The sequence below is a fragment of the Spinacia oleracea genome, chromosome 2, assembly GCF_020520425.1.
Source record: "Spinacia oleracea cultivar Varoflay chromosome 2, BTI_SOV_V1, whole genome shotgun sequence".
In the NCBI taxonomy this organism is placed as follows: domain Eukaryota; kingdom Viridiplantae; phylum Streptophyta; class Magnoliopsida; order Caryophyllales; family Amaranthaceae; genus Spinacia; species Spinacia oleracea.
In genome coordinates, this window is record NC_079488.1 from 111,515,932 (window position 1) to 111,542,538 (window position 26,607).

Genomic DNA, 26,607 nt, shown 5'->3' on the forward strand with positions numbered 1-26,607 from the left:
GAGTTCAACTCGAGCTCTCTAGTTTAGCTCGAGCTTCACCCCGAGTTTGAGCTAGAGTAAAACGAGATTTTTCGAGCTTAATATATAAACGAGCTTTGAGAAATCGTCCAATTAATTTAAATCATATATCAACTTCACAAAATATATGTACGACTGGAATATTCTATGAGATATTATACGTACTACATGATAGATTCGCTTCCGTTTTATACATTTTTTGACATTTAAGGTTTATATTTTTTTTAAAAAACTTACATTCTATTACATTAAATTATTTTTTCGAGCTTAAGCGAGTCGTAAACGGACTTATAAATAACTAATTAATAAGCTATAAACGGATATCGTCTCATTATCCCGGCATGCAAAGGATTTCCTATCTAGATATCGTCTCATTATATCACCGTGTGTATGACCATAGCGTTATAATTTATAAAGATTTAGGAAGAACAAAGGAGGCCGGTTTCTAGAACGTAATCTAAGAGTTGTTAACTATTGCACACACACTTATAAAATCCCATCACATGATTATTTAATGAAACTTGATTGTACCCATGAGTATATGACAACATTCTTGCACAAAATTAGCAAAATAACTAGTATTTTACCCGTGCGATGCACGGTTTACAATCTAAATATTAAATTTGCACAAAATTTAAACTACAGTTATAGAAAATTATCATCAGAATAGAGCTTACATATATTCTTCTAATTAAAATTAATGATGGGTGGATATGTTATTGCCTCATTAGTTATGTTCATCCAACTTTTACTTCAATAGTCATATCCACTATCTATCTGGTTAGTCTAAATGTGTATCAAAATAATGACTAGACATATTTGGATGAAACGGAAATAGGGCGTCCCTATAGAGGTCGTCTTAAAAAATTGAGACCAAATTTGGCAATCCATTATGAATTTGAGACGGTTAATCTCAATTATTACTTAAAGATCGACAAAATTTTTGTAATTCAACTCAAGTTTGAGATGGATATACTACGCATCCGTCTCAAAATTCGTCTTTAATAATGACCTAGTTTTGCAGTGAAGGTAATTAATTAAAACAATTTTCTACTACGTATAAGGTAGTTTATCGTAAAAACTCGATTTCGACAAATTTTCTTTTATTTTATATCAATATACTGGAACCCAAATTCTTATATGAGACTGTCCTCACCATCAACTGATGGTGAGACCAGTTCACACTTGCGAATTTAGGTATATATGTTACTTTTATAGTTTAGACATGTTACTTTTTTTTATAATTTTAGAGGAGGTACTTATTTTAGTTTAGGTATGTTACTTCTATAGTTTATACATGTTACTTTTTTTATACGGAGTAGTTTAAGGGGAGATACCTTCTTAGTTTAGGTATGTTACTTCTATAGTTTAGACATATTACTTTTTTTTATATAATTTTAGAGGAAGTACTTTTTTTAGTTTAGGTGCGTTACTTCTATAGTTTATACATGTTACTTTTTTTATACGGAGTAGTTTTAGGGGAGATACCTTCTAAGTTTAGGTATGTTACTCCTATAGTTTAGACATGTTACTTCTTTTTTTTTTAATAATTTTAGAGGAGGTATTTTTTTTTAGTTTAGGTATGTTACTTCTATAGTTTAAACATGTTACTTTTTTTTATAATTTGATATGTGGTACTTTTTTAGTTTAGGTATGTTACTTCTATAGTTTAGACATGTTACTTTTTTTTATACGGAATAGTTTTAGGGGAGGTACATTTTTAATTTAGATATGTTACTTCTATAGTTTAGACATGTTACTTTTTTTTTATAATTTTAGAGGAGGTACTTTTTTAGTTTAGGTATGTTACTTCTATAGTTTAGATTTGTTACTTTTTTTATATAATTTTAGGGGAGGTACGCTATTGGTTTCGCGCTCGTCACACCATCAAGTTGATGGTGTGACTGGTCTCATAGGAGACGCGCTGATACTGGAAATGGATAGCTCTTCATTCATTATTATTACAAATTTTCAATAAATAATTGTTTATTACTTAGTCCATTCGATATGATAGTATATTTTTTGTAATTGAGTAAGTAAAGTCAATAGACACAATAATACATCTATCCACCTGATTATGTTGCCTATATATTAATACTTAGTACTACTAATTCAACCTCGTCTATTGATGATTATATGTTGCAAAAATGTTGTCATATGTTTCATATTTTAGAACTATAGGTGAAATAATGGTTGGATTAAGGCCCGCTTAATGAGTAGTACGTGTACTTTTAGTTTCGCCCCATAATTAGAAGGGCGACCAATCGACCATATAGGGTTCATAACCCTATATGTTACGGAATTTCAAACTAATTTTTTGAGCGGTTGTTAAATTGATTTTACCACCTACCTGCCGTTGACCGTTGTAAGGTAGGAGTAGTCTCTTCTTAGATCGAAAATCAAAGTTGCGAATTTAAAGAGGAATATATTTATGTCGCAAAACTAAAAGTAAACCATTTTAATAACAATTTTTTTTAAACGCCCTACATATTTAATGTAGTCACTGGTTGTTATTTAAAATAAGGTATGACATTGCATTTTATTATAAGGGATATATTATGCTCTTTTAAAATATAGACTGCCATATTAAAGGGTATCCTACTAAATTTAGTTCATGATACGCCAAATGCGATCGGTAGATAACGGTGACACAACATCTGACAAATTCTGGTTCTCTCGATGTAACATTGTAACTATACTAAATCGGCATGGATGATCTATGCATAAATTGTCAAAGTATGAAAACATAAGTATAATAATAAAATATATAAGAATCATCTCATGGCAACATTTTTTTGTCATAAGGAGAAGAGTAAGGTACAGGAAAGGTCTAAACCAAAATTATTTGCCAAATAAAAATAATCTATAACTCTTGAAAATGGAATATATGACAACATTCTTGCACAACATTAGAAAACGTTGAATTAGCAAGAGAATATAATCAAGTGGATGTATATAATCAAGTGGTATCCGAGCCAGCGTGACACAAATATCGCAGATTCAAATCTCATCCACCCATCATTTTAAAGTGGAATATTTAGCGTTGGATATGAGGAGGCATATGATGCATCCACACCATTTAAGGGGGGTATGATTTATTACTTTACTATATACTAAAAGAGACACCAGGAATGACACGTGTCACTACCTGGTGAAAAATTTTCCCACCAAAAACTCTTTACTAAAAAGACATATCTATTTTATTATTTTCATATTTTCTCTCGTATAAAATATTTATATATGGAAAAAAATATAGGATTATGAAATATGCCATTATTAAAAAAATTTGGTAATATTTTAGTCAAATTTCATATCAATAATAGAAAATATTCTTACTCAATATTTTGGTCAAATTAGCATATTAAATATATCAAATATGTTAGTCAGATCATCGTATTAAACATATAAAATATATTACATAGGTTAAAATTGTATATTATATGATAAAATGAGTACATTCGAGATTACTAATTACGCAATAGATTTAAGATTTTAAGGGATAAATAATTCAATTAAAAATTTTATAAAAAAATGGCCAAATAATAATTTTTAAATATCCGTGCGTACACGGGACCTAATCTAGTAGAGTATAAAACTTATCATAGAGCTTCAAAAATCAGTTTTAATAATCTCATTACTCGATTATTTAATGAAATTAACTTGATTGTTGAAAAAGAAAACAAAAAGTGTTTTTTTTTAACTCGGCCGGATAGTTGAAGGAAAAGGAAAATTCAGCATCGATCAGTATAATTGAAAAATATTATTTATTCATAACATATATATATATATATATATATATATATATATATATATATATATATATATATATATATATATATATATTGATACATAACACATATTAGTTGCTAAAGCTAATACTCCAAGGGAAGTATAACCATGCAAGCTAGATGATGAGATCACCATATATGCCAGTATTCAAACAACAAAATGAACAGTTGGTACATCTCTTAAGATGGTACGTACCGGCACACACCAAGGACGAAGACATACATAAATATAATCCAAATTAGATCGAAATACATAAAGATATATCGATGAAGTAAGTTTGTTCAAGTGTTACATACACTTGAAAACACCTGGAGAAGCTTGAGCACAAACAAGTCCACTTCCAGGACAACAATCACGTGAACCATCAACGGCACAAGGATGCCCTTCGTGCGACTCACAATCCGTGCATTTGTTGTTTACACACGCATATTCTTCATTACAACACTCACGTGTTCCAATGGTACAACTATGATCTAAGTGCTCTTCACAATTTGTGCAAATACTATTTTTGCATGCTATTTCATCATCACAACATCCACGTACACCAAGGGTACATGAATGTCCTACGTGCTCTTCACAATTTGTGCAAATACTATTTTTGCATGCTATTTCAGCATTACAACATTCACGTACACCAAGGGTACATGAATGTCCTACGTGATCTTCACAATTTGTACAAACGCCCATCACACACGCAAGTTCCACTGGTGTTTGACAACAGTTATTTGGAGTAGTACACGCGTTACCCGTTGTGATACATTGTGCGTTCACATAAACCATTTGCACGACCGCTGCATTTTTTTCATAGATACAAATAACGTACATTATTACCGGGCATTGTATAATTGCTGTGCACTATTCAGTATTATGTAATTTGAATATTCATACATGCTTTTAGCAATTGTAAAAATGAAAATATTAAAAATTAAGGTAGGCTTACTTTTATTTAATGAGAGGTAAGTAAGTAATACCTGTGGCCAAGAAGAAAAAAGCTACTAAGTGGATATGCTTCCTCCCCATTTTTCTTTTTTGAAAATCTGACCTTTTAATTTTCTGTGTATAACAATTTAAGTATGTAATTTGTTACAAGCTGAAGAAGTTAGTTTTTGTGAGTATCCCATTATTTTTGGTTCTATTTATAGAAATTTTATTGCTTCAATCATCAATTTTATATCAATAAAATTGTTGTTTATTACTTTGATCCATTCCTAATTTAGTAAATATATACATCTAACTTGATTATATTCTCTTGCTAGTTCAACGTTTTCTAATGGTTGTGCAAGAATGTTGTCATATATTTCATTTTTAAGAGTTATAGATTTTTTTTTATTGGCAAATAATTTTGATTTATGCCCTTTCTATACCTTACTCTTCTCCTTATGACAAAAAAATGTTGCCATGAGATAAGTCTTATACTTCATCTGTTCCGGAAATATCGCACCATGGTTGACTTTGAGAGTTACTTGACATGATATTGAGAGTTATTAATCATAGTTTTAATGCTTAAAAGGGATTATTAGTACTGTATATGAATTTGTGTACGTTACTTTTATATTATTATTACTTAATATAATATTTAAAGTTACGAATGACTTAATTTTACTTTTTTAAAAAGGATTATATTATCAATATATTTTGGGATTCATTTTATCGCGCGATCACTTAACGTACAAATACCAATCATAATTAATGTTAAGGTTTACTTGATAATTTTTTTTTTAGAAAATGGGTTACCTTTCATATACATTTGGGTTACTTTTATATTATCGGAGAGTTACTTAATTAACCTGATATTTAGAATTTGTTAATGCTTAAAGGACTTTTATATTATTATGGAGTTACTTAATATAATATTTAAGGTTACGAATGACTTAATTTTATATTTTTAAAAAGGATTATATTATCAATATATTTTGGGGTTATTTTATCCGGGAATTACTTAACATATACCAATCATAATGTTAAGGTTTACTTGATATTTTTTGTAAGAAAAGGGGTTACTTTTCATATACATTTGAGTTATTTTTATATTACACGAGAGTTACTTAACATGATATTTAGAATTATTGATAATAGTTTAGGGATTATTAGCACTGTATATGAATTTATGTACGTTACTTTTATATTATTAGGGAATTACTTAATATAATATTTAAGGTTACGAATGACATAGTTCCATCGCTATTTACTTAAATGTTACATGCAACAACTGAAATGCTTTCATTACTCACAAACGAAGTTTTCTTCCACCATAGCCATAGTCGTCCGACCATAGTACGTAGAATCTGTTAAACCACCACTACTCTCCTCCTCCTTGTTTATACAATTAACAACAAATTAAATCTGACTTCCAACTTACCCCAATTTGAATTCACTAGTGACAAATTACCGTAAGAGAGGACAAAATCGAAAAAATAACATCCAAAATTAAACTCGTAGAAAGGAAGAGGAGGAGAGAAATTGGAGGATTAACAATGGTGGGTATGAAATAGGATGAGGAGACTGTATGTGTGAGTACATCATAAGGACACTAGAGTCAAAAATTTAAAAGGTCAGAGTAAAGGAGGAATTTTGGATATGTAATACCATCAATTGATGGTGTGGCAAGTCACATATAAAACTTTAGGTAGTTGTAATTGAAAAATAATTAACGAATATATAATTTTTATTGTTAATGTAGTCACCATCAAAGAAAAAATATAGAGAGTACCAGAGCTGGCCACAGGTGAGGCCGTCTAGGCTCACTACATGTCAAGTCCTAGGACCTGGAACGAGCTAAAGAAAAATAGTACCAGATTCGTGACTTTCATTTATAAATGAGGTCCATGAACGATTCATCCCATATGTTGTGTTGGGCCGAGCCAATGGACCCCTTAATTTTAAGATTTTTGTGTTAATCTATCTATCTATCTATCTATCTATCTATCTATCTATTGCTAATTTGCTTTACTATAGCTACTAATAGACACATTAGGAATGAGAAGTGTCACGTTCTGGCGAGTCCTTATTATTTTTTCCTTTTTTTACCGCCAAAAATATTTCGCCAAATTTTAAAGAATCTTAAAAAAACACCACTAGAGGAAAAAAACCTCAAGTGCGGGCACATTTTAAGGGGTTTGGTGTGGCTTTTACATGTGCAACACATGGCCGGCCCGCACTTGATGTTTCTCAAGTGCTGCCAAAATATTGGCAGCACTTGATGTTTCAAGTGCTGCAAATTTGGAAAATGAGCCCGCACTTGACATATTTTGTGCTGCCAATTTTAGAATATGAGTCCGCACTTGACATATTTGGTGCTTCCAATTTTGAAAATTACTTGATATATATATTTGGTGCAGCCAAATTTGAAAATGAGCTCGCACTTGACATAAAAATGGGCAGCACAAGCATAAAAGTGAGCCGCACTTGATATATAAATGAGCCGCACTTGGCTTATTGAGTCGCACTTGGCCTATAAATGAGCCGCACTTGACCTATAAATGAGCTTCACTTGATCTATATTTGTTGTATAACCGATTTTCCTGCTACATTTTACAATTGGACTACGCCACTGATTAACCTCCATACATCACATAAAAAGTATCCAATTATATAGATATTTAAATTAAATAGTACTCCCTCCGTCTCTTTTTGTTTTTTACGTATTCCATTTTTGGTGTTTCATTTTGTTCTTTACATTTCTTTTTATATTGTCACATAATGCATTAATATTCTATCAAAATGTGTGCCCAAATATTATTTAACCAATTAAATCCATTTGACATTAAATATTTCTCATTTTCCCAATGTCAGATTTTTGATAAAAGTGAAAACATTATAAATAAACGTAATTTTTCTTGTTTAAATAAAAAAGTAGAGGAATCTCAATGCACATTAAATAGTCGTTAAATCGCGTGAAAAACATCAAACGTAAAAAACAAAAAGAGACGGAGGAAGTATATAATTGTAAATATAAAAGTCGATTACATTGCAATCATATGAACAACTAGCATCCATAATTTAAGATTCAGTACAAGAAAATATCAAAGACAGTCACTGGTAATAAAGTTTACCAACATTTCTCGAACTTCATGTATCTCCTCAAAGGTGAAAGGCCGCTCACTCGGATTATTGAATACCTTAAAAAGATCGACCATCAAAAAAATATATATACACATTAGTTATATTATAAATATTGAATCGTAAAAATAAATTAATTTGTTCATAACAAAGAAATAATGAACCGTATAATAATAAAATTGGTTAATTTCGGTCTCAACTTTCATCTAATGAACTTAAATGAGTATTTTAAAGTCCTTCCATGTTTAATACACTTAGTTTTATGTTTCAAAGACTCATTCTCACCCATTTTGGTGAAGTTATGCACATTTAAGCCTCGTTAGTTCATTATCATACAAATTTTGACTAAAATAGCTAATTTCGGCCCCAACTTTTATCTAATGAACTTATATGAGTATTTTAAAGTATTTCCATGTTTAATACACTTAGTTTTATGTTTGAAAGACTCATTATCACCCTTTTTGGTGAAGTTATGCACATTTAAGACTCGTTTGATCATTATCGGTCACATTTTGACTAAAATGACTTATTTCGATCCCAACTTTCAACTAATGAACTTAAATGAGTATTTTAAAGTTTTTCCATGTATGATACACTTAGTTTTATGTTTCAAAGACTCATTCTCACCCATTTTGGTGAAGTTATGCACATTTAAGCCTCGTTAGTTCATTATCATACAAATTTTGACTAAAATGGCTAATTTCGACCCCAACTTTTATCTAATGAACTTAAATGAGTATTTTAAAGTATTTCCATGTTTAATACACTTAGTTTTATGTTTGAAAGACTCATTATCACCCTTTTTGGTGAAGTTATGCACATTTAAGCCTCGTTAGTTCATTATCATTCACATTTTGACTAAAATGACTAGTTTTGGTCCCAACTTTCAACTAATGAACTTAAATGAGTATTTTAAAGTCTTTCCATGTTTAATACACTTAATTTTATGTTTCAGAGACTCATTATCACCCATTATGGTCAAGTTATGCACATTTAAGACTCGTTTGATCATTATAGGTCAAATTTTGACTAAAATGACTTATTTCAGTCCCAACTTTCAACTAATGAACCTAAATGAGTATTGTAAACCCTTTACATGTTTAATAAACTTCCCTTTATGTTTCAAAGACTCATTATCACCCACTTTTGTCAAGTTATACACATATAAGACTCGTTTGATCATTATAGGTCACATTTTGACTAAAATGGCTTATTTCGGTCCCAACTTACAACTAATGAACTTAAATAAATATTTTAAACCATTTACATGTTTAATGTACTTATTTTAATGTTTCAAAGACTCATTCTCACCTACTTTGGTGAAGTTATGTGCATTTAATGCACGTTTGATCATTAGAGGTCACATTTTGACTAAAATGGCTTATTTCGATCCCAACTTTCAACGAATGAACTTAAATAAGTATTTTAAAGCTTTTCTATGTTTAATAAACTTAGTTTTATGTTTCAAAGATTCATTATCACCCATTTTAGGCCAGTTATGCACATTTAAAACTAGTTTGATCCTCATAGCTAGGTCACATTTTGACTAATTAAAATGACTTATTTTGCTCTCCATTTTCTACTAATGAACTTAAATAAGTATTTTAAACCCATTACATGTATAATAAACTTAGATTTATATTTCAAAGACTCATTATCACCCACTTTTTTCAAGTTATGCACATATAAGACTCGTATAATCATTATAGGTCAAATTTTGTCTAAAATGGCTTCTTTCAGTCCCAACACTTAACTAATGAACTTAAATAAGTATTTTAAAGCCTTTCCGTGTTTAATACACTCACTTTTATGTTTCAAAAACTCATTATCACCCAATATGGTCAAGTTATGCACATTTAAGACTCGTTTGATCATTATAGGTCACATTTTGACTAAAATGACTTATTTCATTCCCAACTTTCAACTAATGAACTTAAATGAGTATTTTAAACCCCTTACATGTTTAATACACTTAGCTTTATGTTTCAAAGACTAATTATCACCCACTTTGGTCAAGTTATGCACATATAAAACTCGTTTGATCATTATAGGTCACATTTTGACTAAAATGGCTTATTTCATTCCCAACTTAATTTCAACTAATGAACCTAAATGAGTATCTTAAACTTTGTACATGTTTAGTATAATAATTTTAATGTTTCAAAAATGCATTCTCACCTAATTTGGTCAAGTTATGTACATTTAATGCTCGTTTGGTAATTATAGGTCACACTTTGACTAAAATGACTTATTTAGGTCGTTCTAAATGCACAAGTTAAGGGATAGAACAAGAATAATAAGACTGAGACTTCACAGAAAAACCATCTAAGAGCAATAGCAGAAGAGCATATCAACACCAAGAACAATACAGATCAGACAAAACAAACAACAGACTTCAGGGAAAGAAAGTAAAGTAGCTACTTAAAGACATTCAATAATTCTTTTTTAAAGAAAAGTTGTATTATGAGACACTTACAGTGAGGGTGACATTTCTTAAATTGTCTTCTCCTCAACATCAAGAATTACAGCTGTGCTCCTCCCCCAAGAAAAGCATCTCAACAACCTTTTGACTCCGGAAACGAATACCATAAGAAATTCTGCATTTAGTGTAGTAATCAAATTTCAAAATAACCTCTTTAAACAAAGTTATATGAATGAAACAAGTAATAAGACATTAAGCATGCCAACCATACTACTCCATTGCTTGCAAAGCCTCTGAAATGTCGAGCTAGATACAATAAGAATCACCACACCAGAAAATCTTGAACACAACTTTCTTGAATTTGCGAAATTATGCTTCAGTGCTCGAGATAAAGCTTCTTTTAGGAGAGATGCAGAGGGAAAGACCAAAGAAGGGTGAAAATCCAGGAGCACGTATCAAGCTAACTATTGAGAACAACCAACAACACAGGTTCTCATTCCAAACAAACATGTGAAGGGGACAACAATGGTAAAGTGATAGCATCACGTCCTTATTAAGCCCTAGTTGCACATTATGAAAGAGACATAGAATATTAAGGCCCTGTTCTTTTGGACTTTTTTGCAGTTTCATTAAGTTCAGTTCAGTTCAGTTCAGTTCAGCTCAGCTCCATTAAGTTTAGTTCAGTTCAGTTCAGTTCAGTTCAGCTCCATTAAGTTCAGTTCAGTTCAGTTTAGCTTCATTCAGTTCAATTCAGTTCAGTTCAAAAGAACGGATTCATCTTTCTTTGTAATTATTTTTATTCTTGATATTGCAATTAAAATTGACATTTATTCTTGATATTGCAATTAAAATTGACATTTTACTATTTATTATTTATTATTTATTATTTATTATTTATTATTTATTATTTATTACTTATTACTTATTACTACTTATTACTTATTACTTATTACTTATTAATTATTATTTATTAATTATTATATTATTTATTGTTTATTGTTTATTGTTTATTATTTATTATTTATTATTTATTGTTATTATTTATAGTTTACTATTCATTCAGTCAATTCAGTTCAGTTCCATTAAATACATCAATCTCTCAAATTTTACCATAAAAACAGATGAATTTTTTTTGAACTTTTGAGTTACATGTATTTTCACTGATAACTACTCCGTATAAGGTTGTACATTAACAACCATGAAACTAATTAAAGGGTAAGTGTATTAGAATTTCAAAATAAGAGGAATTTCCCACTAATTTTTTGAGCGGTTATTAATTTGATGTTACCACTTACCTGCCCGCTGACCATTGTAAGGTAGAAGTACTCTTTTCTTAGATCGAAAATCAAAATTGTGAATTTAAAGAGGAATATATTCGCAAAACTAAAAGTAAACCATTTTAATGACAATTTTTTTTAAACACCCTACATATTTAATGTAGTCACTGGTTGTAATTTAGAATAAGGTATGACATTGCATTTTATTATAAGAGTTTAAAATATAGACTGTCATATTAAGGGTTATCCTACCAAGTTTAGTTCATGGATATGCCGGATGAGATCGGCAGATAACGGTGACACAACATCTGACAAATTCTGGTTCTCCCTATGTAACTATACTAATTCGACATGATGACCTATGCATAAATTGTCAAAGTATGAAAACATAAGTATCATAATAATAAAATATATAAGAATCATCTCATGGCAATTAACTTTTTTTTGTCATAAGGAGAAGAGTAAGGTAAAGAAAGGGCATAAATCAAAATTATTTGCCAATAAAAAAATCTATAACTCTTAAAAATGAAATATATGACAACATTCTTGCACAACCATTAGAAAACGTTGAACTAGCAAGAGAATATAATCAAGTTAGATGTATATATTTACTAAATTAGGAATGGATCAAAGTAATAAACAACAATTTTATTGATATAAAATTGATGATTGAAGCAATAAAATTTCTATAAATAGAACCAAAAATAATGGGATACTCACAAAAACTAACTTCTTCAGCTTGTAACAAATTACATACTTAAATTGTTATACACAGAAAATTAAAAGGTCAGATTTTCAAAAAAGAAAAATGGGGAGGAAGCATATCCACTTAGTAGCTTTTTTCTTCTTGGCCACAGGTATTACTTACTTACCTCTCATTAAATAAAAGTAAGCCTACCTTAATTTTTAATATTTTCATTTTTACAATTGCTAAAAGCATGTATGAATATTCAAATTACATAATACTGAATAGTGCACAGCAATTATACAATGCCCGGTAATAATGTACGTTATTTGTATCTATGAAAAAAATGCAGCGGTCGTGCAAATGGTTTATGTGAACGCACAATGTATCACAACGGGTAACGCGTGTACTACTCCAAATAACTGTTGTCAAACACCAGTGGAACTTGCGTGTGTGATGGGCGTTTGTACAAATTGTGAAGATCACGTAGGACATTCATGTACCCTTGGTGTACGTGAATGTTGTAATGCTGAAATAGCATGCAAAAATAGTATTTGCACAAATTGTGAAGAGCACGTAGGACATTCATGTACCCTTGGTGTACGTGGATGTTGTGATGATGAAATAGCATGCAAAAATAGTATTTGCACAAATTGTGAAGAGCACTTAGATCATAGTTGTACCATTGGAACACGTGAGTGTTGTAATGAAGAATATGCGTGTGTAAACAACAAATGCACGGATTGTGAGTCGCACGAAGGGCATCCTTGTGCCGTTGATGGTTCACGTGATTGTTGTCCTGGAAGTGGACTTGTTTGTGCTCAAGCTTCTCCAGGTGTTTTCAAGTGTATGTAACACTTGAACAAACTTACTTCATCGATATATCTTTATGTATTTCGATCTAATTTGGATTATATTTATGTATGTCTTCGTCCTTGGTGTGTGCCGGTACGTACCATCTTAAGAGATGTACCAACTGTTCATTTTGTTGTTTGAATACTGGCATATATGGTGATCTCATCATCTAGCTTGCATGGTTATACTTCCCTTGGAGTATTAGCTTTAGCAACTAATATGTGTTATGTATCAATATATATATATATATATATATATATATATATATATATATATATATATATATATATATATATATATATGTTATGAATAAATAATATTTTTCAATTATACTGATCGATGCTGAATTTTCCTTTTCCTTCAACTATCCGGCCGAGTTAAAAAAAAACACTTTTTGTTTTCTTTTTCAACAATCAAGTTAATTTCATTAAATAATCGAGTAATGAGATTATTAAAACTGATTTTTGAAGCTCTATGATAAGTTTTATACTCTACTAGATTAGGTCCCGTGCACGCACGGATATTTAAAAATTATTATTTGGCCATTTTTTTATAAAATTTTTAATTGAATTATTTATCCCTTAAAATCTTAAATCTATTGCGTAATTAGTAATCTCGAATGTACTCATTTTATCATATAATATACAATTTTAACCTATGTAATATATTTTATATGTTTAATACGATGATCTGACTAACATATTTGATATATTTAATATGCTAATTTGACCAAAATATTGAGTAAGAATATTTTCTATTATTGATATGAAATTTGACTAAAATATTACCAAATTTTTTTAATAATGGCATATTTCATAATCCTATATTTTTTTCCATATATAAATATTTTATACGAGAGAAAATATGAAAATAATAAAATAGATATGTCTTTTTAGTAAAGAGTTTTTGGTGGGAAAATTTTTCACCAGGTAGTGACACGTGTCATTCCTGGTGTCTCTTTTAGTATATAGTAAAGTAATAAATCATACCCCCCTTAAATGGTGTGGATGCATCATATGCCTCCTCATATCCAACGCTAAATATTCCACTTTAAAATGATGGGTGGATGAGATTTGAATCTGCGATATTTGTGTCACGCTGGCTCGGATACCACTTGATTATATACATCCACTTGATTATATTCTCTTGCTAATTCAACGTTTTCTAATGTTGTGCAAGAATGTTGTCATATATTCCATTTTCAAGAGTTATAGATTATTTTTATTTGGCAAATAATTTTGGTTTAGACCTTTCCTGTACCTTACTCTTCTCCTTATGACAAAAAAATGTTGCCATGAGATGATTCTTATATATTTTATTATTATACTTATGTTTTCATACTTTGACAATTTATGCATAGATCATCCATGCCGATTTAGTATAGTTACAATGTTACATCGAGAGAACCAGAATTTGTCAGATGTTGTGTCACCGTTATCTACCGATCGCATTTGGCGTATCATGAACTAAATTTAGTAGGATACCCTTTAATATGGCAGTCTATATTTTAAAAGAGCATAATATATCCCTTATAATAAAATGCAATGTCATACCTTATTTTAAATAACAACCAGTGACTACATTAAATATGTAGGGCGTTTAAAAAAAATTGTTATTAAAATGGTTTACTTTTAGTTTTGCGACATAAATATATTCCTCTTTAAATTCGCAACTTTGATTTTCGATCTAAGAAGAGACTACTCCTACCTTACAACGGTCAACGGCAGGTAGGTGGTAAAATCAATTTAACAACCGCTCAAAAAATTAGTTTGAAATTCCGTAACATATAGGGTTATGAACCCTATATGGTCGATTGGTCGCCCTTCTAATTATGGGGCGAAACTAAAAGTACACGTACTACTCATTAAGCGGGCCTTAATCCAACCATTATTTCACCTATAGTTCTAAAATATGAAACATATGACAACATTTTTGCAACATATAATCATCAATAGACGAGGTTGAATTAGTAGTACTAAGTATTAATATATAGGCAACATAATCAGGTGGATAGATGTATTATTGTGTCTATTGACTTTACTTACTCAATTACAAAAAATATACTATCATATCGAATGGACTAAGTAATAAACAATTATTTATTGAAAATTTGTAATAATAATGAATGAAGAGCTATCCATTTCCAGTATCAGCGCGTCTCCTATGAGACCAGTCACACCATCAACTTGATGGTGTGACGAGCGCGAAACCAATAGCGTACCTCCCCTAAAATTATATAAAAAAAGTAACAAATCTAAACTATAGAAGTAACATACCTAAACTAAAAAAGTACCTCCTCTAAAATTATAAAAAAAAGTAACATGTCTAAACTATAGAAGTAACATATCTAAATTAAAAATGTACCTCCCCTAAAACTATTCCGTATAAAAAAAAGTAACATGTCTAAACTATAGAAGTAACATACCTAAACTAAAAAAGTACCACATATCAAATTATAAAAAAAAGTAACATGTTTAAACTATAGAAGTAACATACCTAAACTAAAAAAAATACCTCCTCTAAAATTATTAAAAAAAAAAGAAGTAACATGTCTAAACTATAGGAGTAACATACCTAAACTTAGAAGGTATCTCCCCTAAAACTACTCCGTATAAAAAACGTAACATGTATAAACTATAGAAGTAACGTACCTAAACTAAAAAAAGTACTTCCTCTAAAATTATATAAAAAAAAGTAATATGTCTAAACTATAGAAGTAACATACCTAAACTAAGAAGGTATCTCCCCTTAAACTACTCCGTATAAAAAAAGTAACATGTATAAACTATAGAAGTAATATACCTAAACTAAAATAAGTACCTCCTCTAAAATTATATAAAAAAAAGTAACATGTCTAAACTATAGAAATAACATATATACCTAAATTCGCAAGTGTGAACTGGTCTCACCATCAGTTGATGGTGAGGACAGTCTCATATAAGAATTTGGGTTCCAGTATATTGATATAAAATAAAAGAAAATTTGTCAAAATCGAGTTTTTACGATAAACTACCTTATACGTAGTAGAAAATTGTTTTAATTAATTACCTTCACTGCAAAACTAGGTCATTATTAAAGACGAATTTTGAGACGGATGCGTAGTATATCCATCTCAAACTTGAGTTGAATTACAAAATTTTTGTCGATCTTTAAGTAATAATTGAGATTAACCGTCTCAAATTCGTAATGGATTGCCAAATTTGGTCTCAATTTTTTAAGACGACCTCTATAGGGACGCCCTATTTCCGTTTCATCCAAATATGTCTAGTCATTATTTTGATACACATTTAGACTAACCAGCTAGAAACGAAATTCCTCAACATTATAAAGTGACAATTTTAGGTGGGCACAGACGTGGAGGTACCATCCCCGCACCTGCCCCCGCCTTGAAGTATCTCTAGCTTAATTAAGTAGATGATCGAGTATTCTATGGGTGTGAGTGATTGGGTAATGAGTTAGATAGTGGATATGACTATTGAAGTAAAAGTTGGATGAACATAACTTTATGTATGCGGGTGATAAACGGAGATGAAATTAATTTTATTTATGTATGTTTTATTGTTTTTTTTATTAAGACGGAGAATGAGGCAATAACATATCACCCATCATTAATTTTAATTAGAAGAATATATGTAAGCTCTATTCTGATGATAATTTTCTATAACTGTAGTTTAAATTTTGTGCAAATTTAATATTTAGATTGTAAACTTAAAACCGTGCATCGCACGGGTACTATACTAGTTATTTTGCTAATTTTGTGCAAGAATGTTGTCATATACTCCGTATTTCATTTTTAAGAGTTAATGATTATTTTTATTTGTCATATATCAGTTACTCAATTTACTCGGACCACTATGTCAGACCACTATGTATTGTCGTCTTAATGCTGTGACGTTTTCAGTGTGAAGTCTTTGATCTGTAAATGAAAGATCGATTGTTTGTGCCTTAATTCGACAGAAAACTGATGGCAGTTGATGAAGATAACGCATGGGCAGGAGCTGGACATGCAATGCGATATGTTGATAAGTATGATAACATCAGTAATATTTGGGTCATGTTAGGGGGCTGGTGAAAGTAATGGACGAGTAAAAACTTTAAGAAATTGCCCTTAGTTCAACTTTCAGTTAGTTCCTTCGAGTTTTGATGTCACATAAATGGAACCAGAAAAAGAAAGGAGCAATCCTAAATTTGACATGAATAATTTAAAATTGGAATTATTTTGAGAAGATGGGTGAAAGTTGAGATTAAAGGGTGGAAGCAACAACTCTTATCGTTGGCATGTCGGGAAATTCACTTAAAGGCAGTTGTCCAAGCGATCCCCACCTATATAATGATCGAGTTTGTTTCGTCTCCGGGCCCGTTGGGCTTATGCCACGATATCCAAAGCATGATGGGTCGTTTTTGGCGGGGTGGTAAAGAGGACTCGAGGTAGATTTCATGGGTTTCATGGGATAAGATGTGTCGAAAGAAGGTGGATGGGGGTATGGGATACCGAAACATTGCTGACTTTAATGAGGCTCTTTTGGCAAAACAGGCGTGGAGAGTACTGATGATGCCTGACCTTTTATCGTCGCAAATTCTATGCGCTAGGTATTACTCTAATAACTCTTTTCTTGACTCGAGGGTGGGAAGTAGACCAAGTTATGTGTGGAGGAGCATATGGGGCAGCAAATGGGTTTTAGAAAAAGGGTGCAAGTGGGTTATCGGAGACGGTCGTCGGGTAAATGTGTGGGCCGATCCATGTAAGAGTTGGGTTACATGGGGGATTGCCCACGTGTGGGCTGTGCGGTTGACTGGGTCAGTTGGTGGCAATGCGTGACTGCAATGGGGGAGTGGTGAAGGCTGCTTGCCAGCAGATAGGCCACGCATGGGAGGTTCCCACTACGGAAGCTAAAGCGATAGCCTTGGGTTTGAAGCTAGCAACGCAAGGAAATGTAAGGCGAGTGGTGGTGGAGAGCGACAACAAACAGGTGGTTGATTTGGTCAATGGCAAAGGAAGTTCGAGTACTGCTTTAGGCATGATCGTGAAAGAAATAGGAATTCTAGCTAGTTTTTTTTACAGTATTTCATTTTCTCATCTTTATAGAGATGCTACTCTAGCGGCGCATACGATGGCTCACCTTAGCCCTCTTGAGTTTTCAACAAGAGTGTGGGTTGGGGCTGTCTGAGCGTATTAGAGGATGTAATAGCTTCTGATTTTTGTTTAAGTAATAAAAATCCGTAACGGTACCGCCCGTTTTCCATTTAATTTTTAGTTTTTACGTTATACTACGTACATTTTAAGGGGCTCTCACCTCTTAGTTTACCTAGGGCCCATATATTGTCAGGATCGGACCTGTTTTTTATACCATTGTTTTCATATTTAATACCATTGAAAGTTCAATGTATTTATAGATTTACTATGTTATATTTTCAATTATCGATATATAACCGTTATTGATATTTACTTCTGGCCTCCAAGCTACTATAGGTCTATAGTCCTTATAGTCAAATTGTTGGAATTAATGGCGTTAAAAGTAGGCTTGGTATCTCTTGCTCTCGGTCTGTGTTGTCTCGAATCTCTCGATACAATATGTAGATATGCATGTATGTTAAGTGAAGCGTTATACACTAAAACAAATCGCTTCTAAAAGGACAAGTTAAATCGCCCATTTTCATCAAAAACAAAATAAAATAGTACGATTAGATTGGAAAACAATTAAAAGTGATTTATTGGTGATATGTAAATATATAATACAAGTATATGGGTAGTTGACATTTTGTGAAAGTCAATGCATGGGATAACCATTCAATTACAAGCTACTCCCTCCATTCCATAATGTTCCTCACATTTCTATTATGCGCGGTCTCCAATGCACTACTTTGACCGTTGATAATTTTAATTTCGTATTAGTAAAAATTATAAAAATTTCATATTTAGAAAATTATATTGAAACGAATCCAATGGTATCCCACAGGTTAACATTTATACTCTTAATCATACTAATAATTACGGTCAAAGTTTTTAAACTTTGACCATATGAATAGTAAACATGAGGAACATTATGGAACAGAGGGAGTAGATCATAAACCAGATCAAGCAGTATATCGAATTCAATCACTCAAACGAAAAGAACAGCACATCCATTAGACCCTGAAGTAGGATCTAGTGGAAGGTACCGGCACACAACAACGACAAATATAAATATAAATATAATCGAAATCAGACAGAGATAAGATGCACGCAACATCGATCATGATGATGATTGTGGCAAGACTTTAAGCGCGTGCGCTATAAATTAAAGACACTGGTAACCATTACTTTGAGTATTTACACAGATAAATCCACTTCCAGGACAACAATCACGTGGTCCACCAACGGTACAAGGGTGCCCTTTGTGCGACTCACAATTTGTACAAATCTTACTACCGGCTGGATCGATTGGATTTGTCCAGCATGCATGTTCCGGATCACAACATTGTGGAGGACATGGGTCATTCAAATTGCTACATGTTTGTGCCTTCACGTAAACCATTTGCAGCATCACTGCGGAAAATATTTGAGATATAAATTATTACAATTAATCGATTACACACATTTCGGGAAAATTAAATAACAGAAGTACCATCTATCAAGTGACTTAATGTACGTAATTAAATATAAAAAATTATTACAATTAATTGGAGTAAGTATTAATGTACGTACCTGTGGCGAGAAATAAATAAGTGACTAATTGGACTTGCTTCCTCTCCATTCTTCGTTTTTCTTTTCTAAAAACTCAACTTTTGTGTGTGTGTATGTATGTAATTTGTTAGGGAAAAAGATTTTGTGAGTGTTCCATATTTTTTGGTTCTATTTATACTAATTTCATTAATTTTATATCAATATACTTCAATCCTTTGATAATAATCATATCATGTTTTTAATTAGTTTGCTAAGTCAACATTTTAAAATAATGGTTATATGCATGCTTTTGCAAATATGTTGTCATATGTTTCATTTTTGCTAATTGAATGTTTCTAAATTGATTATGGTTATATAGTATGCCTGTTAACTGGTGCAAATATATTGTCATATCTTTCAAATTTAGAACTATAGATTTTTCTGAATCGGTAAAAGTTTTGATTTGTGCAGTTTTTATTGCCTAAATTTATAAGGGTGATGATAAAGGTCGCAAGTTGCGGCAATTCAATGTTATCGCAATCTTATGTGTCGGAGTTTAATTGGTACATATAAGTGCCACGTAGGATATGCGTCATCGTAATATTTTTAATATGAATATTTTACTATAAAAATATGTAAATAAGGTAATCGATATAAATAAGGAAACAAATTAGTATTTTAAGATTCTCCTACATGTTTTTTGAAACATGTATATATAATAGGTTATATAAGTTAAATGTTTTGATTTCCAATTTAAATCATGACACATAAGCATGCCATGTCATCTTTGTGACACGGCTTAAAGGTCGCATGTTGCGACCTTTATAATTTTCGAATTTATAATTATGACAAAAGATTAATGTTGCCATAATTAATGACATTTTCTACGTTTGTGAATGTTTATATAGAGTACTTGTATAATGAAAATCCAAATTATATTGTTCAAACTCATTCAATAAGAGGCTCAAAACTTGTTCAAAGTCGACTTGTTTATTAAATAAATGAGCATATTCGAGCTTTATCCAAGTAAGAACACGACTTGTTTATATGAAGTCTTGCCCTATTTACACCCCTGCCTCGTTCTAATGTTCTAATGTACGTACGGAGTATTAATAAATCTAATAATGGTCTCCTCTGGCGTATCTCTTGTGTGACCAGCCACACCATCACGTTGATGGTGTGACATGACGCACATTTCCCCCTGCACGCAACTACTATGAATAAGTTTATTGAGTGGTGCTAGTCATGCTGGTGTTACTTATATATTGCATTCGTTGTTAATTTTCTTGTTTTATTGCAGTTTCTTGAATTTCATGTTAGAGGTTTCTTATATGAAAGTATTTGGCCTAAAAACTATAAAAGTAGCTCCCCTGAAATTATAAAAATATCTCCACTAAAACTACAAAAGTGACTTACCTGAAACTATAAAAGTATCTTACTAAAACTATAAAAGTATCTCGCCTAAAACTATAAAAGTACCTCCCATAAAACTATAAAAGTACCGTCCATAGATCTATAAATTAAACCATAAAAGCATCTTGACTAAAATTATAATAGTTTCTCCGTCCCTAGCCGAATCTATAAAACTATAGAAGTACACTGGCTAAAAAATATAAAAGTACATTCCCTAAAACTATAAAAGTACCTCCACTAAAACTATGAAAGTATCTCCTCTCTCGCGCGCAACTATTATGGAAAAGGTTATTGACTTGTGTTACTTGACTTTCTATTCAGTTGTTACTTACACATTGTATTCGCTGTTACTTTTCTTGAAATTCACGTTAGAGTTACTTGTATAAAAGTACATGAACTAAAAACTATAAAAGAACCTCCCTAAAAAGGCAGAAATTATTAAAGTATCTTTCCTGAAACTGTAAAACTATAGAACTATAGAAGTATCTTGAATAAAACTATAAAAGTACCTGACCTAAAGCTATAAAAGTAACTGACCTACCCCTATAAAAGTAATTGCCTTAAAACTAAACTGACGTTTTAGGTTCCGTTAACCAACACGCTGGACTTAGTTACGAGAGTGAATATGTCGCACCATCAAATTGATGGTGTGGCTGGTCACATATAAGACTTTAGGTATCACTATAGAGAAGACGAGACCTTAAATATCTCACAAAACACGAGCTTAACTACAAGCATTGTTGCTAGCTTAATTAAACTTTAGGTGAAAAACAAAAGTGATTTGGAATGCAAAAGAAGGAAAAGCCAATTAAGTTCGGTGAAACTGATATTCATACGGTGGTATATTCACTACAAAATTATGCATCAATTAGAGATGGATTTTGAGACGGATACAACAAACATCTCAAAATAGAGACGGATTACTTAATTTCGTCTCTAAATTAAAATTGAGATGAAATTGTATAGGGAGTTTCAAAAATTCCGTCTCAAATTTGTAATGGATTTGCAAGAATTCCGTCTCAAATTGTTTTGAGACGCTCTCTATAGAGACGCCTTATTTTCGTCTCAAATCCGTCTCTAAGCATTATTTTGAGACGGATCTGGACTATATAGAGACGAAATTTCTCGTCTCTATAAAATGATTATTTTGTAGTGATTAAATAGGCTAGTTAATTGCTAATTTGAGGCCCTTAGAGTTATGGAGTCTACACCGTTGTCCATCTTACATACCCTCAACGGCAACCCCAACACCAACAACAACAACAATTAGTAGCCGATCTTGAATAGTTTTACAAGGCAGTCACTATAAAAGTAAACATTATAATATAAAATTTATACAATTATACTCAAATTTTATGGAGCAAAACTAAAAGTACACTTCGAATTTTTTCGCTGGGGGGCCAACAACGAACACAACTAAGCCGGCCTTAATCTAACCATTATTTCACCTATAGGCTATAGCTCTAAAATATGAAACTTATGACAACATTTTTGCAACATATAATCATTAATAGACGACGTTGAATTAATAGTACAAGTATTAATATATAGGCAACATAATCAGGTGGATAGATGTATTATTGTGTTTATTGACTTTACTTACTCAATTACAAAAATGATACTATCATATCGAATGGACTAAGTAATAAACAATTATTTATTGAAAACTTGTAATAACAATGAATGAAGAGCTGTCCATTTCCAGTATATTGATATAAAATAAAAGAAAATTTGTCAAAACCTACTTCTGTTTTTTTTTTAAAATCTAGTTTTTACGAGAAACTATAGAAATTGTTGTAATTAATTACCTTTAACTAAGGATTATCAAATTAGGCCATTATTAGAGACGAATTTTGAGACGGACGCTATAAGAGTATAAGTATCTCAAACTTGAGATGAATTATTAAAATTTTGTCAGTAAGTAATAATTGAGATAAATTTGTGTATGGAGTCCAAAAATTACGTCTCAAATTTGTAATGGATTTGCCAAATTTTGATCTCAAATTTTTTGAGACGATAGATCTTTATAGGAACGCGCGCCCTATGACCCTGTTTCCGTATTAAATTCGTTTTTAATCATTATTTTGAGACGGATTTAGACTAACTAGCTAGAGATCGACCGGATTATGAAGGTAGTCCCAAAATTTCGACCAGTACACGGACTTCACTGAGAGCATTTTACGTGCAATTCAATTATCTCTTTAACGTGAGATGTTACCTGAGAAGCAGATGGTAAAGTCGTCTAACGCTGGAATTCAATAGTTCTTTTTTTTTTTTTTTCCGTTCAACTATATATCGCCAATCCGGAATTTAATTATTTTTTTCCCCTTATATATATGAAGTTGCATTTGTAATAGGCTGGTGCAACGGGTTATTAACTTATTATGCTTCTCATTACATCGTCGCACAAGTTTTTCACCTTACGTCACTACAAGAAATTGTACTATTAACGACGGGAAATCCCGTCGCGAAAGGCCAATAATCGTTGATTAACGACGGGATTTCCTGTCGCGAACCCGTCATAAAAGGGGGCCGTCGTTAATAGAAATCCCGTCGTAAATTTGTCGTAAACCCGTCGTAAAAGACATTTGCGACGGTTATTCCCGTCATTGTTTGGTTGTTAACCCCGTCGCAAAAGGCTTTTGCGACGGAATTTTTGACCCGTCGTAAAAGACATTTGCGACGGTTATTCCCGTCATTGTTTGGTTGTTAGCCCCGTCGCAAAAGGCTTTTGCGACGGAATTTTTGACCCGTCGTAATTAGGTTGTCGTTAAAGATACAAATTCTTGTAGTGCGTCGATCTTCAACTCGAGCCTATAACAAATTCCCATCATTCAATTTCAATAAGAAACATGAGTTGGTGTTTGACGAACAGACCCTTAGTTTTGATACTACAGGTACAATAAATAAGTACGTAGTAGTAGTGTAGTGCGGAGTATTCACTACAAAATAATTGTTTTATAGAGACGAGAAATTTCGTCTCTATATGGTCCAAATCCGTCTCAAAATGATGTTTAGAGACGGATTTGAGACGAAATAGTAGGGCGTCTCTATAGAGGACGTCTCAAAAAAATTCGAGACGGAATTCTTGCAAATCCATTACAAATTTGAGACGAAATTTTTGAAAGTCCATATATGATTCCATATCAATTTTAATTTAGAGACGAAATTTTAGTAGGATGATGATAAAGGTCGCAAGTTGCGACAACATTTAGTTGTTGCAGTTTAATTGGTACATATAGGCGACACGTAGGCTAAGAGTCATCATAATATTTTTACTATTAATGCAATATTTTTACTATGAAAATATGTAAATAAGGTAGTCGGTATAAATAAGGAAACAAATTAGAATATTAAGATTTTCCTAGATTTTTTTGAAACATTTAAAATAGAATATATAAATTAAATATTTTAGTTTCCAGTTTAAATCATGACACATAAACATGCCATGTCATCATTGTGACACGGCTTAAAGGTCGTATGTTGCGACTTTTATCATTTTCGATTTTAGCTAGTAATCCGTCTCAAAACCCATCTCAAATTGATGCATAATTTTGTAGTGATTACGTAAATTGAAAGATTAGAAAAACAAAAACAATTTATTGATGATATATAATACAAGTATATGTTAGTTAGGAAGAAGGCTAGGACGACCATGCTAAGAAGCTAAGTATTACCCACAGTTGACATTTTATCAAAGTCAATGCATGGGATAACCATACATGCAACAAGCTAGATCGATCATCAACCAGATCAACTAACATAACATGACAAACCAGATCGATAAGTATTCAATCACGTACTCAAACGAAAAAGAACGTACAACACACAACAACGTACAATGACATAAATATAATCCAAATCAGGCACACATAAGTTGCACGGGGCCGGTATCATGATGATGATGATTATGGCAACATATCAAATTAAACTTATAATTTGCACTCGTAATTATCGCCTCCGATATTAGCACACGTAAGTCCACTGTCAGTACAACACTCACGTTCACCAGGGATACAAGGATGCCCTGGGTGCGACTCACAATTTGTGCAAATCTTACGAATACCAGTTGGATCTGTTGGATCTTTCCAGCATGATAGTTCTTTTGGTGTTTGACAACATTCACCTGGAGTAGCAGTGCATATGCCACCCTCTATGATACATGCATTCACATAAACCATTTGCATCATCACTGCATATATTATTGTTTAGATACAATAAATATATCATTAGGGAATAGTATATATAATATAATTAATAATTATTGTGCACAATGTATATATAAATAATAAATTAGTATGAATTATACTTGTATATATAATTGGTACATAAAATACATGCACGTAGTAAATCTAAAACAAAAAATCAGAGGTAAGTAAGTAATACCTGTGGCCAGGAACAAAAAACCTGCTAATTGGATGTCCTTCCTCCCCATTTTTCTTTTTCAAAACCCGACTTTTTCTGTATATAATAAGTCAAGTATGTAATTTGTTACAAGCTAAATGAACTTAGTTTTTGTGAGTAATCCCATTATTTTTTTTGTTCTATTTATAGAAATTTCATTGCTTAAAACTCCAATCATTAATTTTATATTAATACAATTGTTGTTTATTAGTTTGATCTATCCCTTCCTAATTTAATAATACATTCACTTGATTATATTCTCTTGCTAATTCAACGTCTCCTAATGTTGTGCAAGAATGTTGTCATTTCTTTCATTTATAAGAGCTATAGATTATTTTTAATTGCCAAATACTTTTGATGTGTGCCCTTTTTGTAGCTTACTCTTCTCATTATGACAAAAAATGTTGCCAGAAGATGATTTTGATTTAAAAATCACACAAGTATATAGGAATTAATGCCAAAATAACGCGTCAATTAGCACAATCATATTTATTTATTTATAACTAGATTAGATCCCGTGTATACACGGATTTTGATCATTTTTTTCACAAAATATTTAATTGAATATCTCTCAAACTACTGCATAGTTATAACACTAGTTTAGGGCCCGTGCAACGCACGGCTACTACTAAAAAAATATATTATTTTAATAGTAACTAAAAGACTTGTGATATTAGGAAAACATGAAAGTAAAAAGGATATATGAAAAAAGTCAAATTCAAAGTTGTGTAAAAAAAATATTAATTCAAATGAACTAAATTTGCATATTACTATACAAAGTTAAAAATTATAGTCGTTACTTGTATGTAGAACGATCTAACAACGTTAACCAAACACGAATGACTCAAGACTAATTTTCGAAAAGACCCGAGCTTAACCGAGTTAGTCAAATACAACATATTTTGAATTAAGTAAAATCTTGATAAATAAACTTATATGTTAGTATACTTACCATGTATTATTATTTTAATTAACATTCTTACTTACCCGTTACCATGTATTATACTCACTCCATTCCTTTTTTATCTTCCTGTTTCTATAA

At 31.4% G+C, this 26,607-nt stretch overlaps 3 protein-coding genes and 2 long non-coding RNA genes across 5 annotated transcripts; 1 reads left to right on the forward strand and 4 right to left on the reverse strand.

Annotated features, from left to right (window-relative positions):
* Nucleotides 1-3,859: 3,859 nt before the first annotated feature.
* On the reverse strand, nt 3,860-4,934 carry LOC130467181 (uncharacterized). Its single transcript, XM_056835607.1, has 2 exons — nt 4,779-4,934; nt 3,860-4,598 (listed from the first exon to the last, which is right to left on the reverse strand). Exons 1-2 carry the CDS (start codon nt 4,825-4,827, stop codon nt 4,096-4,098), a joined length of 552 nt encoding a protein of 183 aa, XP_056691585.1. The 5' UTR covers nt 4,828-4,934; the 3' UTR covers nt 3,860-4,095.
* A 2,806-nt stretch (nt 4,935-7,740) lies between these two features.
* Nucleotides 7,741-10,798, reverse strand: LOC130467182 (uncharacterized). The gene is made up of 3 exons (XR_008927335.1): nt 10,555-10,798; nt 10,343-10,463; nt 7,741-7,925 (listed from the first exon to the last, which is right to left on the reverse strand). It is a non-coding gene; the product is annotated as an uncharacterized lncRNA (long non-coding RNA).
* A 1,468-nt stretch (nt 10,799-12,266) lies between these two features.
* On the forward strand, nt 12,267-13,340 carry LOC130467183 (uncharacterized). Its single transcript, XM_056835608.1, has 2 exons — nt 12,267-12,422; nt 12,603-13,340. Exons 1-2 carry the CDS (start codon nt 12,374-12,376, stop codon nt 13,103-13,105), a joined length of 552 nt encoding a protein of 183 aa, XP_056691586.1. The 5' UTR covers nt 12,267-12,373; the 3' UTR covers nt 13,106-13,340.
* A 5,807-nt stretch (nt 13,341-19,147) lies between these two features.
* Nucleotides 19,148-19,970, reverse strand: LOC130467184 (uncharacterized). Its single transcript, XR_008927336.1, has 2 exons — nt 19,791-19,970; nt 19,148-19,631 (listed from the first exon to the last, which is right to left on the reverse strand). It is a non-coding gene; the product is annotated as an uncharacterized lncRNA (long non-coding RNA).
* A 4,771-nt stretch (nt 19,971-24,741) lies between these two features.
* LOC130467185 (uncharacterized) lies at nt 24,742-25,706 on the reverse strand. Its single transcript, XM_056835609.1, has 2 exons — nt 25,548-25,706; nt 24,742-25,353 (listed from the first exon to the last, which is right to left on the reverse strand). Exons 1-2 carry the CDS (start codon nt 25,594-25,596, stop codon nt 25,094-25,096), a joined length of 309 nt encoding a protein of 102 aa, XP_056691587.1. The 5' UTR covers nt 25,597-25,706; the 3' UTR covers nt 24,742-25,093.
* Between the last annotated feature and the right edge of the window lie 901 nt (nt 25,707-26,607).

Bases quoted from the DNA above. Each gene is read 5' to 3' on its own strand.
- LOC130467181 (XM_056835607.1), bottom strand. From the start codon at position 4,827: ATGGGGAGGAAGCATATCCACTTAGTAGCTTTTTTCTTCTTGGCCACA. The intron at 4,599-4,778 runs GTATTACTTACT...AAAAAAATGCAG, and splicing joins TTTTTTCTTCTTGGCCACAG to CGGTCGTGCAAATGGTTTAT.
- LOC130467183 (XM_056835608.1), top strand. From the start codon at position 12,374: ATGGGGAGGAAGCATATCCACTTAGTAGCTTTTTTCTTCTTGGCCACA. The intron at 12,423-12,602 runs GTATTACTTACT...AAAAAAATGCAG, and splicing joins TTTTTTCTTCTTGGCCACAG to CGGTCGTGCAAATGGTTTAT.
- LOC130467185 (XM_056835609.1), bottom strand. From the start codon at position 25,596: ATGGGGAGGAAGGACATCCAATTAGCAGGTTTTTTGTTCCTGGCCACA. The intron at 25,354-25,547 runs GTATTACTTACT...TAATATATGCAG, and splicing joins TTTTTTGTTCCTGGCCACAG to TGATGATGCAAATGGTTTAT.